Genomic DNA, 19,560 nt, shown 5'->3' with positions numbered 1-19,560 from the left:
CTTCCTGAATGCTTTCCCTCCCTCAGTGTTGGATGTTGTCATTAATTCTGTCATGGCTGACTTTACCCCTTCATTATGATGGTCAATGTAAATTTTAAATGTGGGTTCTCATATTATTCCTGATATTGATATTTTTCCACTAAATAATCACTCTTTGCCAACTTTCAATTCTTTGCTATACTGTTTTATTTTGTTGTAATTTGGCAAACAAAACAAAACCAAAAAACAATTGTGTTAAGTTTTTGGGGAAAGTCAATCACTGTCACTAACCAGTTCTCAATTCATTGTAGTTTTCTAAGTTTAAAGTTCCACTTTACAGAAAAACCCCAAACACTTCAAAGTACACAAATGCATAGCTAGGGTTACCTAAACAACTTGACATAGCCCTGGTATTGTCAACATGAGAACAACCAGAAAATCTGAGATAGGTTGACAATAGTTTCCCAATTTCAAACTTCCCAGATAAGGCTATCTGCCTAATGGGGTCCAATATTCATGTATGTATTTGAATATGCCTTCTCTCTCTCACTGCTGGACAGAGTTCTCAGAAAGATATCAGAGGGAACAGGGCATGTGCTACACTGGTAGTGTTTCTGGGCCTAGAAAATCTGTTATGCTAATGATTTGGATGGTGGTGGAAAACCCACTTATTTCCTCAGAGAGGCCACACACTTTAGTCACTTCTCAAGATGCTTTGCACCATCGGCGAGGTTGTAAAACGGAAATACCCTAGAATTTCTGGGGGTCTCAGTGACAGGTATGCTTACTCTGCTTCAGTCTAGATGAGCCACCACATCCAAAGCTTATCATAAGATTGTGGGAAATTTTGCTGACATAAGAGCCAGGATTTCATTCACCTTTATTCTAGGCATTTCTTGAATTCAGATATCCTAAAGCATTCTCCTGTCCACAGAATTTCCCTCTTGCAAACTTAATTTTGTCTGAGCTCTTTGTGAACCTCCTTTTGAGCTTATTCCTGCTGTTTCCACTTTCTCTTTCTAATCCTTAATCTTATTTCTAGTGGCTATCTTCTGATAAGAGTGTTGGAGTTGGTAGGAAGGTTGATTAATGCTCTCTAGTTATTTATTGGAACTAGACTGTATCTGTCTTTAGATTTAAACGTCTCTGGCACGAATTTAGTGTTGTGAGTGTGCATTCCATAAATAAAAAAATACATATAACATAGCAATATAAAGGACTGCCCATCCCACCATGAGAGATAAACAGTCACCAGCAAGTATAATAAGAATTATATAAACCTCAAACCCACCCCTTCTTAAAATAAAGTAACCATTTTGCAGCATAGCCAGAGGTTAGCCAAGACAGGCTCAGGTGAACCAATGCAAAAAAGCAGTCTTGTAGTCAGAAAACTTGAGTTGACTCAGTTTCATCAACTTCATATTGAAGATAACAGGGGCACGGGGTCAGTCAGTGAAAGTAAACTTTCACTTCAACCCACTATGGTGTCTTTTGTGTGGGCTGTTCAAGTTTGCAACTCATCAGCTATATTCCTTCATTAAAGCAAATATCAAGAAACTCAAATGACGGTTAGCCAAGCATGGTCATTTCAAGACTCGTTTCACTGACTCAGTACACTTGTACCTAAGACTTTTTCCACTCATGTCTTTATGCACTTATATTTTATCTGCCAACCTCAGATTGAGGTGTTTGTGAAAAGTGGTTAAGAAAAATGAGCCAACCACGTTTAGATGTCATCCAGATGAATAGTGACCATGTCTTGATGTACAGCATTCCGTGACCTGTTGAAGAGTGCAAGAGAGTGGCTTCAAGGGAGTTCCTTTTGTTTGTTCCCCATTTTAAGTAATTGGCATCTCAAAATTGTCTTTTGTTGGGAGCTTATCTGGAATATCTGATTATGCTGTGGCATTTCAAGGAAAACCAGACTTCCCATAAACAGATAAGTGCTGAGAGCAAACCTCTTGGTCCTTAAGCAATTAAAGGTGAATTGCAGATGCTGGTGGACCATGCTGACGTACTTTCAGTTGTGTATATGTTGCACTATATAAAAACCTTTGTTCATGAGGATCTAGTCAGGAAATAAAAGCACTACCATTGCTATCTATCTGCATAGGGAGACTATTTTTGACTTTTGTTTTTGGGTGAAATAATTCCATAGTAATTTTGTGAGTTTTCAGGTTTAAAATAGTTGATTTTTTCCAAGTAGCTTAACTTTTTTTTTTTTAAGTAGCCAGGTAGGGAGTTCCTCTAAACCAGCTGTCTCAGCTTGTGCTTTTTATTTCTCATTACTCACAGCTGAGTTTAGCTAAATCTTCAGTAACAGCTTCAGACATAAAAGAGCCTTAAGCATCTGCCTAGATATCTTTACTTTTAAAGCACATCAACCCAAAATATGTAGCTTGCTTGACAATATAATATATAGTATATGATATTCCTCCTAAATAACAGCCTGGAAACTTGCCCAACAGGATTTAAGATTTGACATGTCTAGCCAAACTTCTAAAAGCAATAGGCTATGTATGGTGTCCTCTGCTCTTTTTGTTATGTTTCAGTAACCAAAACTGAACTCCTGCTTGGACAATTTTATTGTTTAAGTTTACACTACAAGTCTGATTTACTTTGGCAGCCTACACTGAATCTTAAAAAGGCAGTCTTTCCAATCACCACAAGCTGAACAGTTTAAAAAAAAAATCCATGTATCTAAACCACAATATTTTATATGTATGTTCTGTCACTTTAAAGGTTTAAAAGTGGGCAAAACTAGTTTTACCTTTCAATGTGACTTGAAGATAATGCTTGACCTAATGTTATTTTAACTTCCTTTTGAGATTTACTGATGCATGTAATGTTTCCTTTACAAACAGTGAAGTTGAAAACTAAGTGCTGGTATGTTCCCTCTCCATTGTAGAAACATACGAGGCCTGAATATTCACCACTCCTGGATCAAAACCTGCCTTTTCCCTTCTTCAACTCCCCTACTTTTTCCTCGAGAAATACAGTTAAACAAAAAGGAACATGAGTAAATATAAACTTGCTGACCTTCAGTGTTGTCTTCCCTTGGGTTTATTTTTCTGTTTAATTCCTTTATTGTACTTTGTTTCTCTCCTTTTTATTTCCATGGTGTTCCTCTTTTTTCTCTTTCTTTCTGTTCTCCCACCACAAGATATGCATCTGTCTCCCTCCCTAGCCTCTTTCATTTTTCTACAGCATTCTCTTTGGGAAAGCTAGCTGCTTGTGTATGGAACAATATATATTTAGTTGGGAGATATATCTTAATTGCTGTGCCTTTGCATACATAGTACCTCTCGAAATACAATCTTTCAAAAAAGTTAAAAGGCTGCAGATCGGAAAAGCAAAAAATGAAACTTTCACACAAACCCAAAATAAACACAACTCCCAAATTAAATAAAAAAATCTACAAATTCCAACCTAGGTGGACCTATAACTGTGCCCTGAGGCTTGTCAAACTTTAGTTGTCCAAAAGCAGGATATTAGAAAATTTTGCTGCTGATGTTATTCTAGGAATTGAGATTAAGAGCTCAATTTGATGCTACAAAGTGAGATGTGGTTTCTCATGACTATGTCCTAGGGTGTTTAAGCTTTTGAAGACAATTGGGAACACCTGCAGTTGCATCCAGAACTGTACAGGAAGCCAATGCAGAGATTTGGGCATTGGTTCTATGTCTTCATAGTGATTTCTTCCCCCAAGGAAGTGCGAGGGTTGGCGGGTGGGCAGCTGAATATTCTGGGTGACTTTCAAGGGAAGTTTTAAGTAGAGTGTATTAGAGTATTCTATTGTGGCAGTGACAAAATTGTGAATGGCTGAGTTCTACATCACAGTGGAGTGGCTGTAGCCTCATGTCCCACTGGGGAATGCAGGGTGCTAAGACCTAAAGCTGTAACCTGAGAATTCAGAAACAGTGATGGCTTCTCCATTTTTAAATATCTAAAAAAACCCCACATTAGTGTGTATTCAGTGGTGCTATTTTATTGCTTTCATTGAGTGTCATGAGTAGAGTAAGCTGATGATTCGAGCCTATTGAATGTAAGCCCCACCAAAAATGTCTCGTGTATGTAATGTGATGTACTGTGGAGTACAGTGTTACATGCTGCCATTTGGAGACTTAGTGGGGCACCTGGAGGCTTCAGTAAAGGTGGCTTCCAATGAGGTAGTCTAGCTAAAGGTAACATGGACTGAGGGCAGCAGAGGGAGGCGGTAATAAGTAGGGAATACAGGCATCCATAGAGCTGTTTCAGATCACATGCACACCCTCCCTGCTGCCTCTTCTGCTTTTCCAGATCCATCAACAAGTGGAGTGGAAGGATTTCTGAGCGTGGTGGTGGTGTTGGATGTCAAGTAGAAGGGAAAAGAATTCTGAACCTGGAGTCTTGGATAGAAGAGAGCTTAGAGCTGAGGTGGGGGGTAGTTCTGAGCTATTGCAGGTTAAGCAGGAAGATGAGGGCTTCTTGACTACGGAGATAAATTGTTGTGTGGGGGTGTATGTGGAGGTGCTTCTGAGTTGGTGGGAGTTGGCTTGGAGGGAGCTGATGTACTCTGGCACGCTGTGAGCTGGAAGGGGGATGAGTTTAGTTGGCACAGATGAGAGCAAGGGGAATTGAGAGTCAATTGGTTAATGAGTTGGTGTACGTGAGGAATGGTAGATAAGAATCGAATTGAAAGAGGAGAGGTTGTGACAAAGACGACACCAAAGGCATTAAAGTGGCATATATACTGTTTTCTCCCACCCTGCCCTTTCTTGTAAAAGGTCCCAGGTTTTCATTTTGAAAGGGCCAAGCAGTGGGGGGGGAAGGACCAGAGTGGCCCCTCCCCCTTTTCTTCCCACTTCCTCACCAACCTCCCTTATACCTGTCAAAATACTCCAAACCCCAGTGTTTCAGTTTTTCACTTTGAAAACATGATCAACCTGGGCACCCTGGGAGGTTGTCACCCGCAGCACTACCACTTGTTTTGGGCTCCAGCTCCCGCTGTTCCTAACTGTATTTAGCACCCTAATGTCAGGAAGGACTGGCAATAGGAAGACTCTTCTGAGCTTTTCCTTCCATTTTTAAAATATATTCAAGAAATCTTGGACCATATTACCATTTACACAAAGACTTCTTTACGCTGCTTTGCTCGGTGGTAAGACCTTAAAGTTGGAGTAAATGTAATTTATGCCCACTTTACAATGTTCTGGCAGTGTAAAGGGTCCTGATAGGGGTCTTAGTGTAAATGAGATTAAGCTACCCAGTCCCCAAGCTTTAATGATTAAACTGATTTGATTTGACTGCATATTGCTGCCTTTACAAGGAGCAGGGATATAACTAGAGTGCTGTTTTGGGGTTAGCTAGAGCTGTACTGTAAGGAAGCTCTCTGGAGACAAAACTTTATATTAAAAATATATAAAAAAGATTCTGTGAACTGGGACTCTTCTTCAGACAAATGTTTTTCTTTAAAGGAAAAGAAAATAAAACATTATTGCTTTAAAATAAAATTAAAATTTTGGAAGGTATATATTATCTATATGGCTATATCAAGCACTAGTGAAAGCAGTATTCACATAGTCACAATACAAAACTTATGAAATTAGCAAACTTATAGAATTCTTTTATATATTCTCCTTTTGGTTTCTATAATCTGTTTCAGTGAATGTGGTCTTCTGTATTTCAGGAAAGAAGCCTTTGTACTTCAGAGAATTTTGGAAACACACATTTAGCTTAGTTGTATTTTTAGATCAGCCTGACAGGTTGCCATATAGAAGGAAGTACTAGGTATACATATACAGCATTAATGTTGTTGCCTCTAGTGTTAAGATCGATGTTTTGAAAGGTTTTATTTAGCAAAGGTTATCTGTTGCACTGATTTACTTGTGGCAGAGCTTTAAAAGCCCACAGACTACTACATTAAGTTAGAATAAATAATTTTCAATTTTCCGTAGGAGCTGAAATTAAAAGATGAAGAATGTGAAAGACTTTCTAAAGTGCGAGATCAACTTGGACAGGAATTGGAAGAACTTACAGCTAGTCTGTTTGAGGTTTGTTTGAGTCATTGCTGTGATATAATTAAAGGAGACTGGGCAAGGTGTGTTATGTAGCATCAGTACATTGTACTCTGATAGAGAAAAATCCAGCTTGTAAAAGAATTTGTGGTCTCAAGGCTTGGGCCTGTTGAAGTGGAGACTTGAGAGCAAGAAATCATATAGCTTTACATGTATGAGAGAGAGAGACCTCATTAGCCTTGTTAGTCTGCCTACTGCACCCAAAATGAGGGATGTAAGAAAAAATAGACCAGAAAGCTTAAAATGTGTCATTCTTCTCTTTTGTATAACCATTTTCTATCAAAGTCAGATTATCTGTCTAGAAAATTGCATAAAAAAGAAGTAAATTTGGGGCCACAATGAGGGGGACATAAAAATGAATAACTTATCATGCTTCCAGGTTTTAGATTTGGGGCCAGGTGCATTGCTCCCCAAAACTTTGAAATAAACCTATTAAATATACACAGTTATTTATGTGCATTTGTGTAATCAGTCAGTATAGAATCTGGTTGCACAATTAGAAGCATAGATATCAAAGGGGATCTCTAAAGTTAAGATAAGGATAGTTATCATAGCGAGAATGAATTTGTGCCATCTCAGGAAACCATTCTAAAGATATATTTATACTTAAAGGAGGCAGCATACTGCCTAGTATTGACTAGTATTTTAAAAAAATTGAGTTCAGAGGCATGTAATTGGAAAAGAATGAATAGAAGGCTAGAAAGAGTAAGGTAGAATGTGTGTGTATGAGAGAGAGAGAGATGGTAAACAAGAGAAAGGAGAGAGGAAAATGAGAGAAATTGGGTAAGTATTTCACATAAAAATAAATATACCTCTGAAACATTAAATTGATGCCATGTCACAGCACCATGAAAAAGTGTATTAATCTGTATTAATTAATTAATTTGTATTTGATATGCAAAACATGAAATGTGGGGCATTTAGTAACTATTCTGTAATGTGTTTAAGTGTTCAACACTCCCAAATGTTAACATACCACTGAAGCTTTACTTCTGTGATTACTTCACTAGGGCCTTGGGCCCTGATCCTGCATTGGGATCCACAAGCCTGGACCTTCGTGTTTATGCAGAGTCTCATTGGCTTCCTTGGGTCATTGAATGGGCACGGGGGCTTGTACTAGTGTAACCTATGTAGAGGGGAGGTAAGTCAATCTACTTACCAATTCTGGCTATGGAGTTCCTCTCTCTGACTTAAAATATTTATACAGACCATGAATTCCTGTCATCGTAAGAAACTACAGCTGGATTATATAGGACCATATAAATACTAAAAGTGGAAATTATAATAAGATTCACTTTCTTTCTCATCTTGGGAATCCTGTACCAGTCTTTACCATCAGCCAGTTATGCGCGCACACACAATTAATAATTTAAAATTCCTTTTTATGAATAACACTCCAAAAATAAACTGTTACAGCACAGTGTTACAATGCACCCTAGCTAGATGAATATCACTAACTAGAGATTTTGTTGTTTTCCTTGAAATGAAGACTATAACACAGGACCTAAACCTGAAGCCACATATATATATATAATTCCTTACAAAATAAATACAGGAATTGGGATTCTGACAATCAGAGATCTTCTACCTTCACATAAAGAAAAGGAGTACTTGTGTACTCCTTAGAGACTAACAAATTTGTTTACAAGTAGGTAAAATTGACAAGTAGGTAAAACGTTTAGTTATAGTATATAACCAACTATTTCAGCATCCACGCTATTGCATATGTAAACTTCAAACAAGAAAGAAAAGAAAACTTGATAATTACCACAGCTTTTAGGCTCACACACTGTCTTTGGTTCGGTGATATAGTACACCTCCTGAAGACATTTGGCCTCCAATCTGCAATTCCTTCTTAATGGTGTTTCCCAGTCTAACTCTTATTGACTTCTGTAAAATTGTAGGAAATGGCACTAAGATTCAACCCAGAGATTTAGTCTGGGTTACCCTGACAGCTCTATCTTCTCGCTGCAGGACTGGGTGGGATCTGACTGGTCCTCCAAATGGCTGCCAGTTTTGTAACCCTGACAGAATTCACTACTGATTGGCTTGCCACCTTGTCTGGGAATGTTTCCATATCTACTCAGAGCAAGTAGAAACAGCAGCAGTAATAACAGCAATGAGTGTGTTTGGCTGAACACCGTGATGTAAGAAAAAGAAATAGGGGTTACACTAGCATATCCCAGTGCAGGATCCAGGATTTATTTTGTATAGTTGTGTGTGTGTTTTACATCCCAAATACTTAAATTGTAATAATATGACACACTTTTTGTTTTGTGAGATGCATCCCTGCTTGGAAACTGCATGGTCAATGTTAAATGTACCTGTACAGATTGTATAAATGTGTGTGTTCTTATTCCTGCATGTATCTGTTGTGATTTAAGGTAATTTTATAAACCCATAATCTAGAGCTCTCATGTAAGCCAAGGGGAGCGAAGTCATTCCTGCTTTAATGATTTATTATTTTTTCTTTTATTTATATAGCATCCAAAAATATGCTAGGCGCTCTACAGATATAAGCTAGGTCCGTGTCCCAAATAATTTATAGTCTAAATCCATTGTGTTGACTTTCCTTGGCACCAGCCAGTCACAGCATTTACCCATGTGCAATAAGTTGTTGAATCAAGGCTTAAATAGACATGACATATACAGACAAAATGATGGTTTTTTTTTTTTTTTTTTTTTTAAATCTTAACCCCTTAGCTCTCTTCTATTTCCCTTTATTAGCTGAATCTTGCTTCCTTACCTGGATTGTTTTTAACACGTTACTATTTACATTTTTTAAATGTAATTTATTAATCTCTAGCCTGATATATTTGTTTGGTTTTTATGTTGCCCGTTTTCCTGTTGAATTTATTTTTACTGTTAAGTATTAGACTTCATATATTCATTCAATGAGCCGCCTTCATGCACAAATTAAGATTATTGAGGTTGGCTCTGCTGGCAACAGGAGAGCAGAAGCAGGCTCCTTTGAGTATGAATGTGTGACTATGTTGCTTCTCTTGCTGCTGGTCCTCTTTCTCAAGAGAGGAGTGGGGTCTTCAGTTGGCAGCCACGAGAGCTTGATTGGAGTTTGGAGGTCCTGCCAGGCATGGTGCTTAGGGGTTGGCTGCAAAGGATTTCAGTTGCCCAGTGTCTGTGATCAGGGCCTGCTGATCCCCTTTGTTTTGCCATTGCAAAAGTAATAGGTTTATAGATATTTTGAGTTAATAACTATTTTATTTAAATTCCAAGAGACATCACAAATCTTACTCTTTTTATATGTAATCTTCATGAAGAAATGGGTGGTTATGTCATTTATTTTTAAAAGTTTTTTTTCCCTGGATTTTGTAGGGTGACTATTTTATGGGAAACATGCACACTACAAAAACATTTTGTTTTATAGGAAGCACACAAAATGGTGAGAGAAGCTAATGTCAAACAAGCTACTGCAGAAAAACAATTAAAAGAAGCACAGGGAAAGGTGAGTTTTTTTTCAAACTTATTTTCTGTGCATTATTAGTGTTTAAATCCAGAATTGTTCGTGGGTAAAAAATTTAAAAAGGATCCTCACTTGTGTAAATCTGTGCTAATAATTACTGAATTGTTCTGTGCCATCTACATATACAGTCTGTAAACGCTTTTGGGTTTGGCATTGGATTTTTCCAGCACAATGTTGAAAGTTGGCAGTGGACACAGCAAAACAGCAGTGCTACTGCATACTGTGCTCTGAAGGTGTACATGTTGCTGTTCTTTATGCAAATCAAGACAATTACATTCACTATCCATATTTGAAAAGTATCTAACAGTATTGCCAATTGACATTTATATCATGCCATAATGTGTGCCTAGGTTGCAAGTACTTAATTGTATTTTCTCATTTTCAAGATTGATGTCCTTCAGGCTGAAGTAGCAGCTTTGAAAACACTAGTACTGTCCACTTCACCAACATCACCAACTAAGGAGCTTCAGTCTAGTGGAAAAGCTCCATTTAAAAAAGGACATGCAAGAAACAAAAGTACAAGTAGTGCTATGTGTGGCAGTCATCAAGACCTCACCACAGTGCAGCCCATTGTGAAAGACTGCAAAGAGGTAACAGTTCAAAGATTGTGTTCTTTTTGGCTAGTGGGATGGTCATTAATGTTTCCTGAATTAAAAAAGCAATTTTATTTTCATTCCCTATAAAATTGTGTATGGTTATGCATGTGTCTGTAAAATCTTTGTGTACCACTGATTGCTTTCAGAGATTTTTTCTGTTAACTTCTGTTTCATCTTGGAGTTCCATATCAATAACTGGTGAATTTCTGAATCTTCCTGTTTACCTTTAAATGCTTTCTTCGGGGGAGAAGATTCTAAATATTTGAAATATTATAAGATAGTTACCTCTAACATTTTCTGCAAGAGTTTTTTATACTGTGAGCTTTTTTGTTATACATTTGGAAAATGTATGAGACTTGGTTAATTTCAGGCCTTTCTGCACTATTGGGCATAGAACTGGGAAGAATCAGACTAACACATGGTAAAGTCAAACTATAACTCTGAAATCTAGTTAATCTAAAATAAAAAAAAAAGTTGTTTCCTACACTTGCTTCTTAGTCTACTTGCCAATTTTAATTGTTTTGCAACTAAATTAAAAATGTTTTTCTTTCTCTTGTTGCTGTTCAAGGGAAACAAACACAAAGGAAACTGACTGTATAGAGGAAATCAGGAAACTAATTATATACAAAATGATGTTATTGCACCAGTATTTTTTTAAAGGGTTGTAATATAATTCTCTAATCTTTCATATTTTAGTAATTTTAGGTGCTGTTTGTAAAGATGGAAAAATATTCAGACAGAAGAGTAATTTATAATGATTGTATCCCTTTTAAAATTTTGTTCCATTATAATTCACTGCTGATTTGATGAGGGAAAGAGTGGGGATAGAAGAGAGATACACATTCAGTACCTAGAAAGGAAATGAATAAGGCACTCAAAGTATGAAGCAGAAAGCCAAATAAAAAGAGCTTTTCAAGTCAGCTTGGTTTCTTTTAAATATTGGATGAAGAGGGAAACTCAGCAAAATACTAAAAATAAATGCAATGTAAATAATGACTGTTAGATTTCCAAAATGTTCAGTAAACACATACAAAAATTATGCTTTTTTTAAAAAAAGTTTTTCACCCCTGTGGGTGACTCTTTAAGGTATTGATAAACCATTCATTTTCTCATGCCTCAGAATTTTGATTGAGGCTACGGGGAATGTTCCTTTACGGAACAGCATACATTTATTGTGTTTCAGTTGCACAATGAGATTGGTGGCTTAGCAACAAAGGCATTTACAATCTGGTTTAACTGAGACAGCTGACTTTGATTATACCTAGGTGAAAGTCAAGTGGATCTAATAGAAAATAAATTGGCCTGCCTAAATTCTGTGTGTTTTTTTAAAAACTAATTATAGGAAAATGGTAAAATGCTAAAGATCAGGGAAAACTCTGAAAATGGATAGACTAGAATAGTACACAGGAGGTTAATATACATAAACTAATCTTTTGAGTTCAGTCAATTAGGATTGTTCTAGTGTGAATTATTTTCCCTCTGCAGTGCCTCATTTACATAGAATATTTTAAAATTATTTTTAAATGGTAATTTAAACCTTATATTCTTTCTAACAAGCATACTATAAAATAAGCATAATTAAATTCTCAGTTGGGTGTGTCTGCTTGTTGAACGTTACTTTCCTCTAGAACACCCACCCCATTCATAGTTTCTGAACTCCTGCTCACTCCATCTCACTAAAACAACAGCTTCTTCTCTTTCACAGTCCCTAATCATGAGGTGGCCCAGAAAATCCATCAATGGGCTTCTCTTCCTTTTTCTCTATTTCGAACTTTTCCTGTTTTCAGTTCTCCAAGTTTGTCAGTGAGTTTCTGTTTTCTTCTCTCAGTCCATAACTGTCCTCTGCCATCCTCTAGGTGGCCACATCTTCCCCATCTCTTATTTATTTAAATGGCATTCACCCTTCCTCACCTCACAATCCTCGACCCTCTTCAGCTTTCATGCTATTGACCTACATATCCAACTCTTTCCTTCCTGCTTCCCTCACACATACCTCCTCATTTGACCTTTAACTGTGGATTAATTTACAGACAAAACCAAGACCATTCCCTAAATCTTCATTTATATTATGACAGTAGTGTGCAAGGGCCCTGTGGAGGTAGGCACTACACCAACTATAGGAAGACATGGTTCTGGCCCCAAAGAGTTTACACTCACTTGTGTCATCATATTAGATTGTAACAAACAGTAGGAAGGAAAGGAGATGAGGGTAATGGTAATAAGGTCACAAAGTTAATTTGGCTAGTTAGTGACATCTTCATAACTTCAAATCTAAAAGGTTTTTTTATTTTCAAATATAAGTAAGTAGATGGACATCATCGGTCCTCATTGGAACTCTGTGTAGCTATTTTAATTTCATTTTTCTGTAGGCAGGTGTGGATCTTGAAGGGGTTGTGAGGAGATGGTAGTAGCCTTATGAATCAGTTCAGGGAGGGTATTCTGTGTGTTAAGGAAGACAGGTTTGTAGGGCAAAAGGACAAGTGGGTGATCCATCCTCAACATCCCATTTATTTGTTTCGCTTCTGCTTCTGTCTCCTTTAGTGCTGCTGCCTGTGCATAAAATACCATTCCAATCCCACTTCATCAAGACACTATCTTTCTCATTCAGAGCTCTCATAAGCTCCATCAGTTCCATCAAGAAGTGAATTAATAATAAAAACTACGCCAACTCCCACCCTTTCCCCAAAACCCCACCAATTATTTCCCCTTCATGCTTTCCCAATGTACCTTCCCCCTCCCCTCCCTCCCCCCCGAACATGATCTCATGTGGTTTGGCTTCATGTTCCAATAAATGCTATGTGGTACCTGTGAAATTATAGCATGAGATAGGCTTAGCAAAGTGGGAGAATGAAGTTTTTGGACTTTGAGGGACCTCAAATGAAGAATAACAGCGAGTTTAAAATGATGGGCTCGATTCTACTCTTACATTAAATTCTGTAGACATACAAAGGTATTTGTTTATTTACTTTGCTTTTAAATATAATATTAACAGATCACTTAGATTTGGTCACCTTACCAAACTTTTCAAATTCAGAAAATAAGCAGTGGACAGACTGAAAGGATGTAACAGATGCACAGATGTAAAAGAATTAGTGACTTCTTCCAGTTAAACAGTTTCTCTTGTATTGCCAAGGGTATCCTGACTTCAAGACTTCAATGACTTGCCAGTTTCCTCTCTTGTCTCATTTTTTAATATTTCAGTGCCCTAATACTGCAATAAGTTCAAGATACATGAAACAACACAACTTAAATTGCTTATTTTTGTATACTTAAGCAAAGCAGAGATTTAAAAAAAAAGTGTGGTTAATGTGCAGTTGCTGGAGCTATAGAATAATGTGGAATAGTGGTATTGGTTCTAATGCTTGTTGATTGAAATGCAGGTGGTATTAACTGTTCAGTTTTAGCAGAACTGCTGTAATCCATAACATTTGTCACTAGAATACAACTTCTTTTTGTTTAAAAAGTATCTTTCTGGGTTTGTTTGTTAGGCTGACTTATCTCTGTATAATGAATTCAGATCCTGGAAGGATGAGCCGACGATGGACAGAACATGCCCTTTCTTAGATAAAATCTATCAGGAAGATATCTTCCCATGTTTAACCTTCTCAAAAAGTGAGGTAATGTATTTATTCTGTCTAAATGTTGATGCTGTCTTTATATAATGTACATAGGTACTCATGGAACAGTTGTTTCCACATGTTTTACTCAGTACCTGAAGGCTGTAAATTATTTCTTCACATAGTTACATAATATTTAGCTATTTGCCTCATTATAAAAAAAATTGCACTAGTCAAAGTGAAGGGCTGAAGCCTAACTTAGAGTGGTAAGATGTTGTACAGCAGTGGTCACCAGCCCGTAGATTGCAATCTACTGGTCGATCCTGGAGCCTCTGACAGTCAATCACAATCTCCAGCCGCTAAAAGTTCAACTCCCTCCTCAGGCCCTACGCCACCAGCACTCCCAGCTATCTTGGAGACACCACTGACTTCCTGAGGAAACTACAATCCATCAGTGATCTTCCTGAAAACACCATCCTGGCCACTATGGATGTAGAAGCCCTCTACCCCAATGTTCCACACAAAGATGGACTACAAGCCATCAGGAACAGTATCCCCAATAATGTCACGGCAAACCTGGTGACTGAACTTTGTGACTTTGTCCTCACCCATAACTAATTTCACATTTAGGGACAATGTATACTTTCAGATCAGCGGCACTGCTATGGGTACTCGTGTGGCCCCACAGTATGCCAACATTTTTATGGCTGACTTAGAACAACGCTTCCTCAGCTCTCATCCCCTAATACCCCTACTCTATTTGCGCTACATTGATGACATCATCTTCATCTGGACCCATGGAAAAGAAGCCCTTGAAGAATTCCACCATGATTTCAGCAATTTCCATCCCACCATCAACCTCAGCCTGGACCAGTCTACAGAAAAGATCCACTTCCTGGACACTATAGTGCTAATAAGCGATGGTCACATAAACGCCACCCTATACCGGAAACCTACTGACCGCTATGCCTACCTACATGCCTCCAGCTTTCATCCAGACCACACGATCCATTGTCTACAGCCAAGCTCTACGATACAACCGCATTTGCTCTGTCCTTCCGACAGAGACAAACACCTACAAGATCTCTATCAAGCGTTCTTACAACTACAATACCCACCTGCTGAAGTGAAGAAACAGATTGACAGAGCCAGAAGAGTACCCAGAAGTTACCTACTGCAGGACAGGCCCAACAAAGAAAATAACAGAACGCCACTAGCCATTACCTTCAGCCCCCAACTAAAACTTCTCCAGTGCATCATCAAGGATCTACAACCTATCCTGAAGGACGACCCATCATTCTCACAGATCTTGGGAGACAGGCCAGTCCTTGCTTATAGACAGCCCCCCAACCTGAAGCAAATACTCACCAGCAACCACACGCCACACAACAAAACCACTAACCCAGGAACCTATCCTTGCAACAAAGTCCATTGCCAACTGTGTCCACATATCTATTCAGGGGACACCATCATAGGGCCTAATCACATCAGCCACAGTATCAGAGGCTCGTTCACCTGCACATTTATCAATGTTATATATGCCATCATGTGCCAGCAATGCCCCTCTGCCATGTACATTGGCCAAACTGGACAGTCTCTACGTAAAAGAATAAATGGACACAAATCAGACGTCAAGAATTATAACATTCAAAAACCAGTCGGAGAACACTTCAATCTCCCTGGTCACTCGATTACAGTCCTAAAAGTCGGAATATTACAACAAAAGAACTTCAAAAACAGACTCCAAGAGACTGCTGAATTGGAATTAATTTGCAAACTGGATACAACTAACTTAGGCTTGAATAAAGACTAGGAGTGGATGGGTCATTACACAAAGTAAAACTATTTCCCCATGTTTATTCCCTCCCCCCCACTGTTCCTCAGACGTTCTTGTCAACTGCTGGAAATGGCCCACCTTGATTATCACTACAAAAGGTTTTCTTCCCTCCCACCCCCACTCCTGCTGGTATTAGCTCATCTTAAGTGATCACTCTCCTTACAGTGTGTATGATAACACCCATTGTTTCATGTTCTCTGTGTATATAAATCTCCCCACTGTATTTTCCGCTGAATGCATCCGATGAAGTGAGCTGTAGCTCACGAAAGTTCATGCTCAAATAAATTGGTTAGCCTCTAAGGTGCCACAAGTCCTCCTTTTCTTTTTAAAAGTTCAATGGCGCAGCGGGGCTCAGGCAGGCTCGCTGCGGCCCCTGATGGGGGTGGGGCAGGGGTTCTCCATGCACTGCTCCTGTGTGCAGGCATCACCCCTGCAGCTCCCATTAGCCGGGAATGGGGAACAGCGGCCAATTGGGACTGCGGGGGCCATGCCTGCAGAGAGGGACAGTGTGTGGAGCCATGCCCCCGCCCCAGGCACCACAGGGAGATGCTGGCCACTTCTGGGAGTGGCGTGGGGCAGGTAGGGAGCCTTAGCGCTGCTGCCTGGCAGGAGCCCGCACCTCTGCCCCAGCCCTGAGCCCCCTTCCAGAGCTTGCACCCCAACCCCCAGTCTTGAGCCTCCTCTCAGAGCCAGCACCCTGAACTCACTCCTGCATCCTGAACCCCTGTCCCAGCTCTGGAGCCCACTCTCAGAGCTAGCACCCCATACCTCCTCCTGCATCCCAGCACTCTGCCCCAGGCCAGAGCCCCCTCCTGCACCCAAACTCCCTCCCAGAGCTCACACCCCTCACCCCCTCCTGCACCCCTGCCCCAGGCTCAGCTCGGAGCCCCCTCCAACACTCTGAACCCCTCGGCCCCAGCCCAGACCTCGCACCCCAGCCCAGTGAAAGTAAGTGAGGGTGGGGGAGAGCAAGCAACGGAGGGAGGGGGATGGATTGAGCAGGGTGGGGCCTCGGGGAAGGGGCGGGGTAGATCCTGGGTTGCACTTTAATTCAAAAAGTGATCTTGTGCATAAAAAGGTTGGAGACCACAGTTGTTCAGATTCCCCCTTCCCTACTTCTGTCACTGTATCCAATACTAACTTGGAGTTCTCTTGCTATTCCAGACATGACTCTTTCAAGTAGAGACTCTCATTCTTCTCCTATCCCTCCTTCAAACTCTAGTGCCCTGAGGAATTGGGGATTGTGTACTTCTCATCTTACTAGGGACCTTTTAGGAGGGACATTGTCCATTTACTATCTTTCTTACTTACGCCTTTATGTAAATGGCCATACAGGCCACAACACCCTTTACTCAGCAGACACCGACACCTGTCTTCTCTCCCAATCTATCAGCGCAGCAGAGAAAGTCAGGCTTTGGAGCAGGCAGCCAGAGCTGTGGTGCATTCTGCTTTCTTTGAGGAGGGAAGCCTTAGACAGAAGGGCTAAGCTCAGAGAAAGGTGAAAGAGTTGGGAACATAATTGATTTTGGATTAAAACAGTTGTGTGAATTTCACCTTCTTTGATTTTTTTTCTGCATTTTGAATTTTCATTTGTTGCTGTAAATATTTTCCTAGCCTGTCGCTTTGACCATGTCATCCCTCCACTGGCACCCTCTTCTCTATCATATCAACCCTAAGCTACTTGTCAGCACTTTCAAGGCCCTTCATAGCCTATCCCCACCCTATCTATTATCATTCACTACCAAGCTGTTGATACTTACCTCTGATTGGCCCATGATGCCAGCCTCCATAGCTCACTTGTTAAATTTTCAAACAAGCACTTTTGTGCTTTCTCCCATCCTGCCCTGTGTGCTTGGGATGTACTCCCCGTAAACGTGTGTAACGCCATTTTACTGTTCTTGTTCAATCATTCCTTAAAATGCTCCACTGTGGTGATGCCTATACTTGAAAACAGCTAGGCTAGGCTGCTGTTGTCTTGCCACAGCCTACCATGCTGACCAATATTGTCTCGTTGCCTTGTACTCTCCTGTTGGTTGGTCTGTATTCGTCTGTCTTATACCTAGTTTGTAAGCTCTTTGGCAAGAGACTGTCTTTTTTGTGCTGTTTGTACTGTACCTCACACAGTGGGGGCCTGGTCCATGACTGGGGCTCCTAGGTACTACGATAATTTAAATAAGTAGAAAAGTTACCTTTTTCATCATGCAAACCATTTTTATTTTTCATCCACCAGATATCAGTTCTACACAGATTAACTTGCTCCTCCCTTCTGTCAAACTGGCCTTTGCTGGTCATGGCCAGATATATTTTCTCAGTGCCTTTTCTCCGGTTTCTACCTATTGTAACTTATTCCATCTAGAAACCCTTTATACGGTTTAATTAAAAATATTGTTAGTCAATTAACTGGACAGAGGAGACTGTACAAGGATAAAATATGCAATCCCTCCTGCTCCTAGCCTGGCCTATCAGTTTTACAGAAAGATGGAGATGCAAATAGTTCCAAATGACTGTGGTGAGATCCAGAGTTAATAAATAAAAAAAAAAAGTAAGAATTCTCATGTTTCAAGTAGGGAGAGGTATTACTGTTTTGGAAATTTGCATGTTTTACAGTAAAGACATGAAAGAGGACGTTCATTTTGATTGCTAACCTCCTCCTCCCCCGACCATAAAGAAAGAAACACAACCTTTTACAGTAAATTGTAAATGAGATCAAGGCCTCAGGTGGGACAAAAGGGATGGAAAGCTGTTGTAGCCAGTAAGCAGCCAGTTGTGTATTTGCTGTCATGGGGAAATCTAAGGCTGGTTCTACACAACTCCTGGACCCCATTCCCAGATTTTCCAGTGATGCTGTGGGGTCAGAAAGAGGTATGGTTGGAGCATGCTACACTCCTAGAATCACTATCAGCAAGAGAGCTCATTACATACCTGCACTGTTTAGAGCAGCCCTAAGAGTGTCCTAACCTGTGCTGGAAAAAGCACAGAACTGGCCCAGGTCATTCCTTCTTTGTGAGTTTGCCCCTGTCACCTCTACACAGCACTTACTGGGTACAGTTGAAGATTCAGCCCTAAGAGTAAAAGAAATTTATTCTTGGATCTTCCTAAAATACAAGAGGCAAGATTGAATCTTTTAAGCCTACAGAGATTCATTTGTTTGAAGCAGATGAACATTGACAGCCTTTCCTGGCACAGTGCTAGATTTTTCTCCTGCATACAACATGATGATGATTTAATTGGGGATGGGTCCTGCTTTTGAGCAGGGGGTTGGACTAGATGACCTACTGAGGTCCCTTCCAACCCTGATATTCTATGATTCTGTGATTCTATGAACAGTCTCATGTCTTCACTTGACTGGTGTATCACTCTATCATGATTCATCCAGTCTTCTTTCAAATGGCCATTGGCACACAATCTGGGTAGCTATTTGCATATTGGTTCATTTGCAATCCATGTAGAGCAGTACGTTAACTTCTTTCAGTACAGTGTTTTATCTGTATGCTCCTGTAGTTCATATTTGTGTCTCTAATTTATATAACTAGGCCATCTTACTGTTTTCCCTCTGTAGCCCTCTCACCCTGTTAATTGCTACTGTAGACTTATTTGTTGCCTGAAAAGGCCAGGATGCAGTTACCACCACTTCTGTGCATAAATTACAGATAATCACTGTACATGGAGTGACCATCTTTTATTTTCCTTTAAGTATAACCAGACGAACTGAATGTGTAAACTAAATGGTAACTAGATTAAGTTGTGATGTCTGCTTATGTGATTAGTTGATGTGTTATATAAATTCTTGCCTGTATAAATATGCTGTGAATGTGAACTATTTTATTTTATTTCTTGGGGGAGGGGCAAACAAGGAATATTCCATTTAAACTTATTTAATACTGTATTCTGTGAGTTGATTTGTAAAATATCCAAAGCAGAATAACACTATATAGGTGGTAGCAAAGATCATTGGTACAGAGTTGTTTTAATAATACAGTTAGGAGTTTAGTGAAAACCATTGACGAATAACCCTTTAATGGACTATATTAGCGAAACAGAACTGTTGAGTCTA

At 39.6% G+C, this 19,560-nt stretch overlaps 1 protein-coding gene across 2 annotated transcripts in view; it reads left to right on the top strand.

The window, feature by feature from the left end:
- RAB3IP (RAB3A interacting protein) overlaps positions 1–19,560 on the top strand; it is a 53,469-nt gene that overhangs the window by 21,711 nt on the left and 12,198 nt on the right. The window contains exons 4-7 of one of the 2 annotated variants that reach the window (XM_084609968.1): positions 5,916–6,011; positions 9,421–9,498; positions 9,903–10,106; positions 13,601–13,729. In XM_084609968.1, the coding sequence (XP_084466094.1) occupies positions 5,916–6,011; positions 9,421–9,498; positions 9,903–10,106; positions 13,601–13,729 (507 nt within the window). The remainder of the gene's footprint in view (positions 1–5,915; positions 6,012–9,420; positions 9,499–9,902; positions 10,107–13,600; positions 13,730–19,560) is intronic. The other variant, XM_084609969.1, reaches the window with a different exon arrangement.

The sequence above is a fragment of the Lepidochelys olivacea genome (assembly GCF_965140295.1).
Source record: "Lepidochelys olivacea isolate rLepOli2 genome assembly, chromosome: 1".
In the NCBI taxonomy this organism is placed as follows: Eukaryota; Metazoa; Chordata; order Testudines; family Cheloniidae; genus Lepidochelys; species Lepidochelys olivacea.
This window is presented reverse-complemented; position numbering and strand designations above follow the sequence as displayed.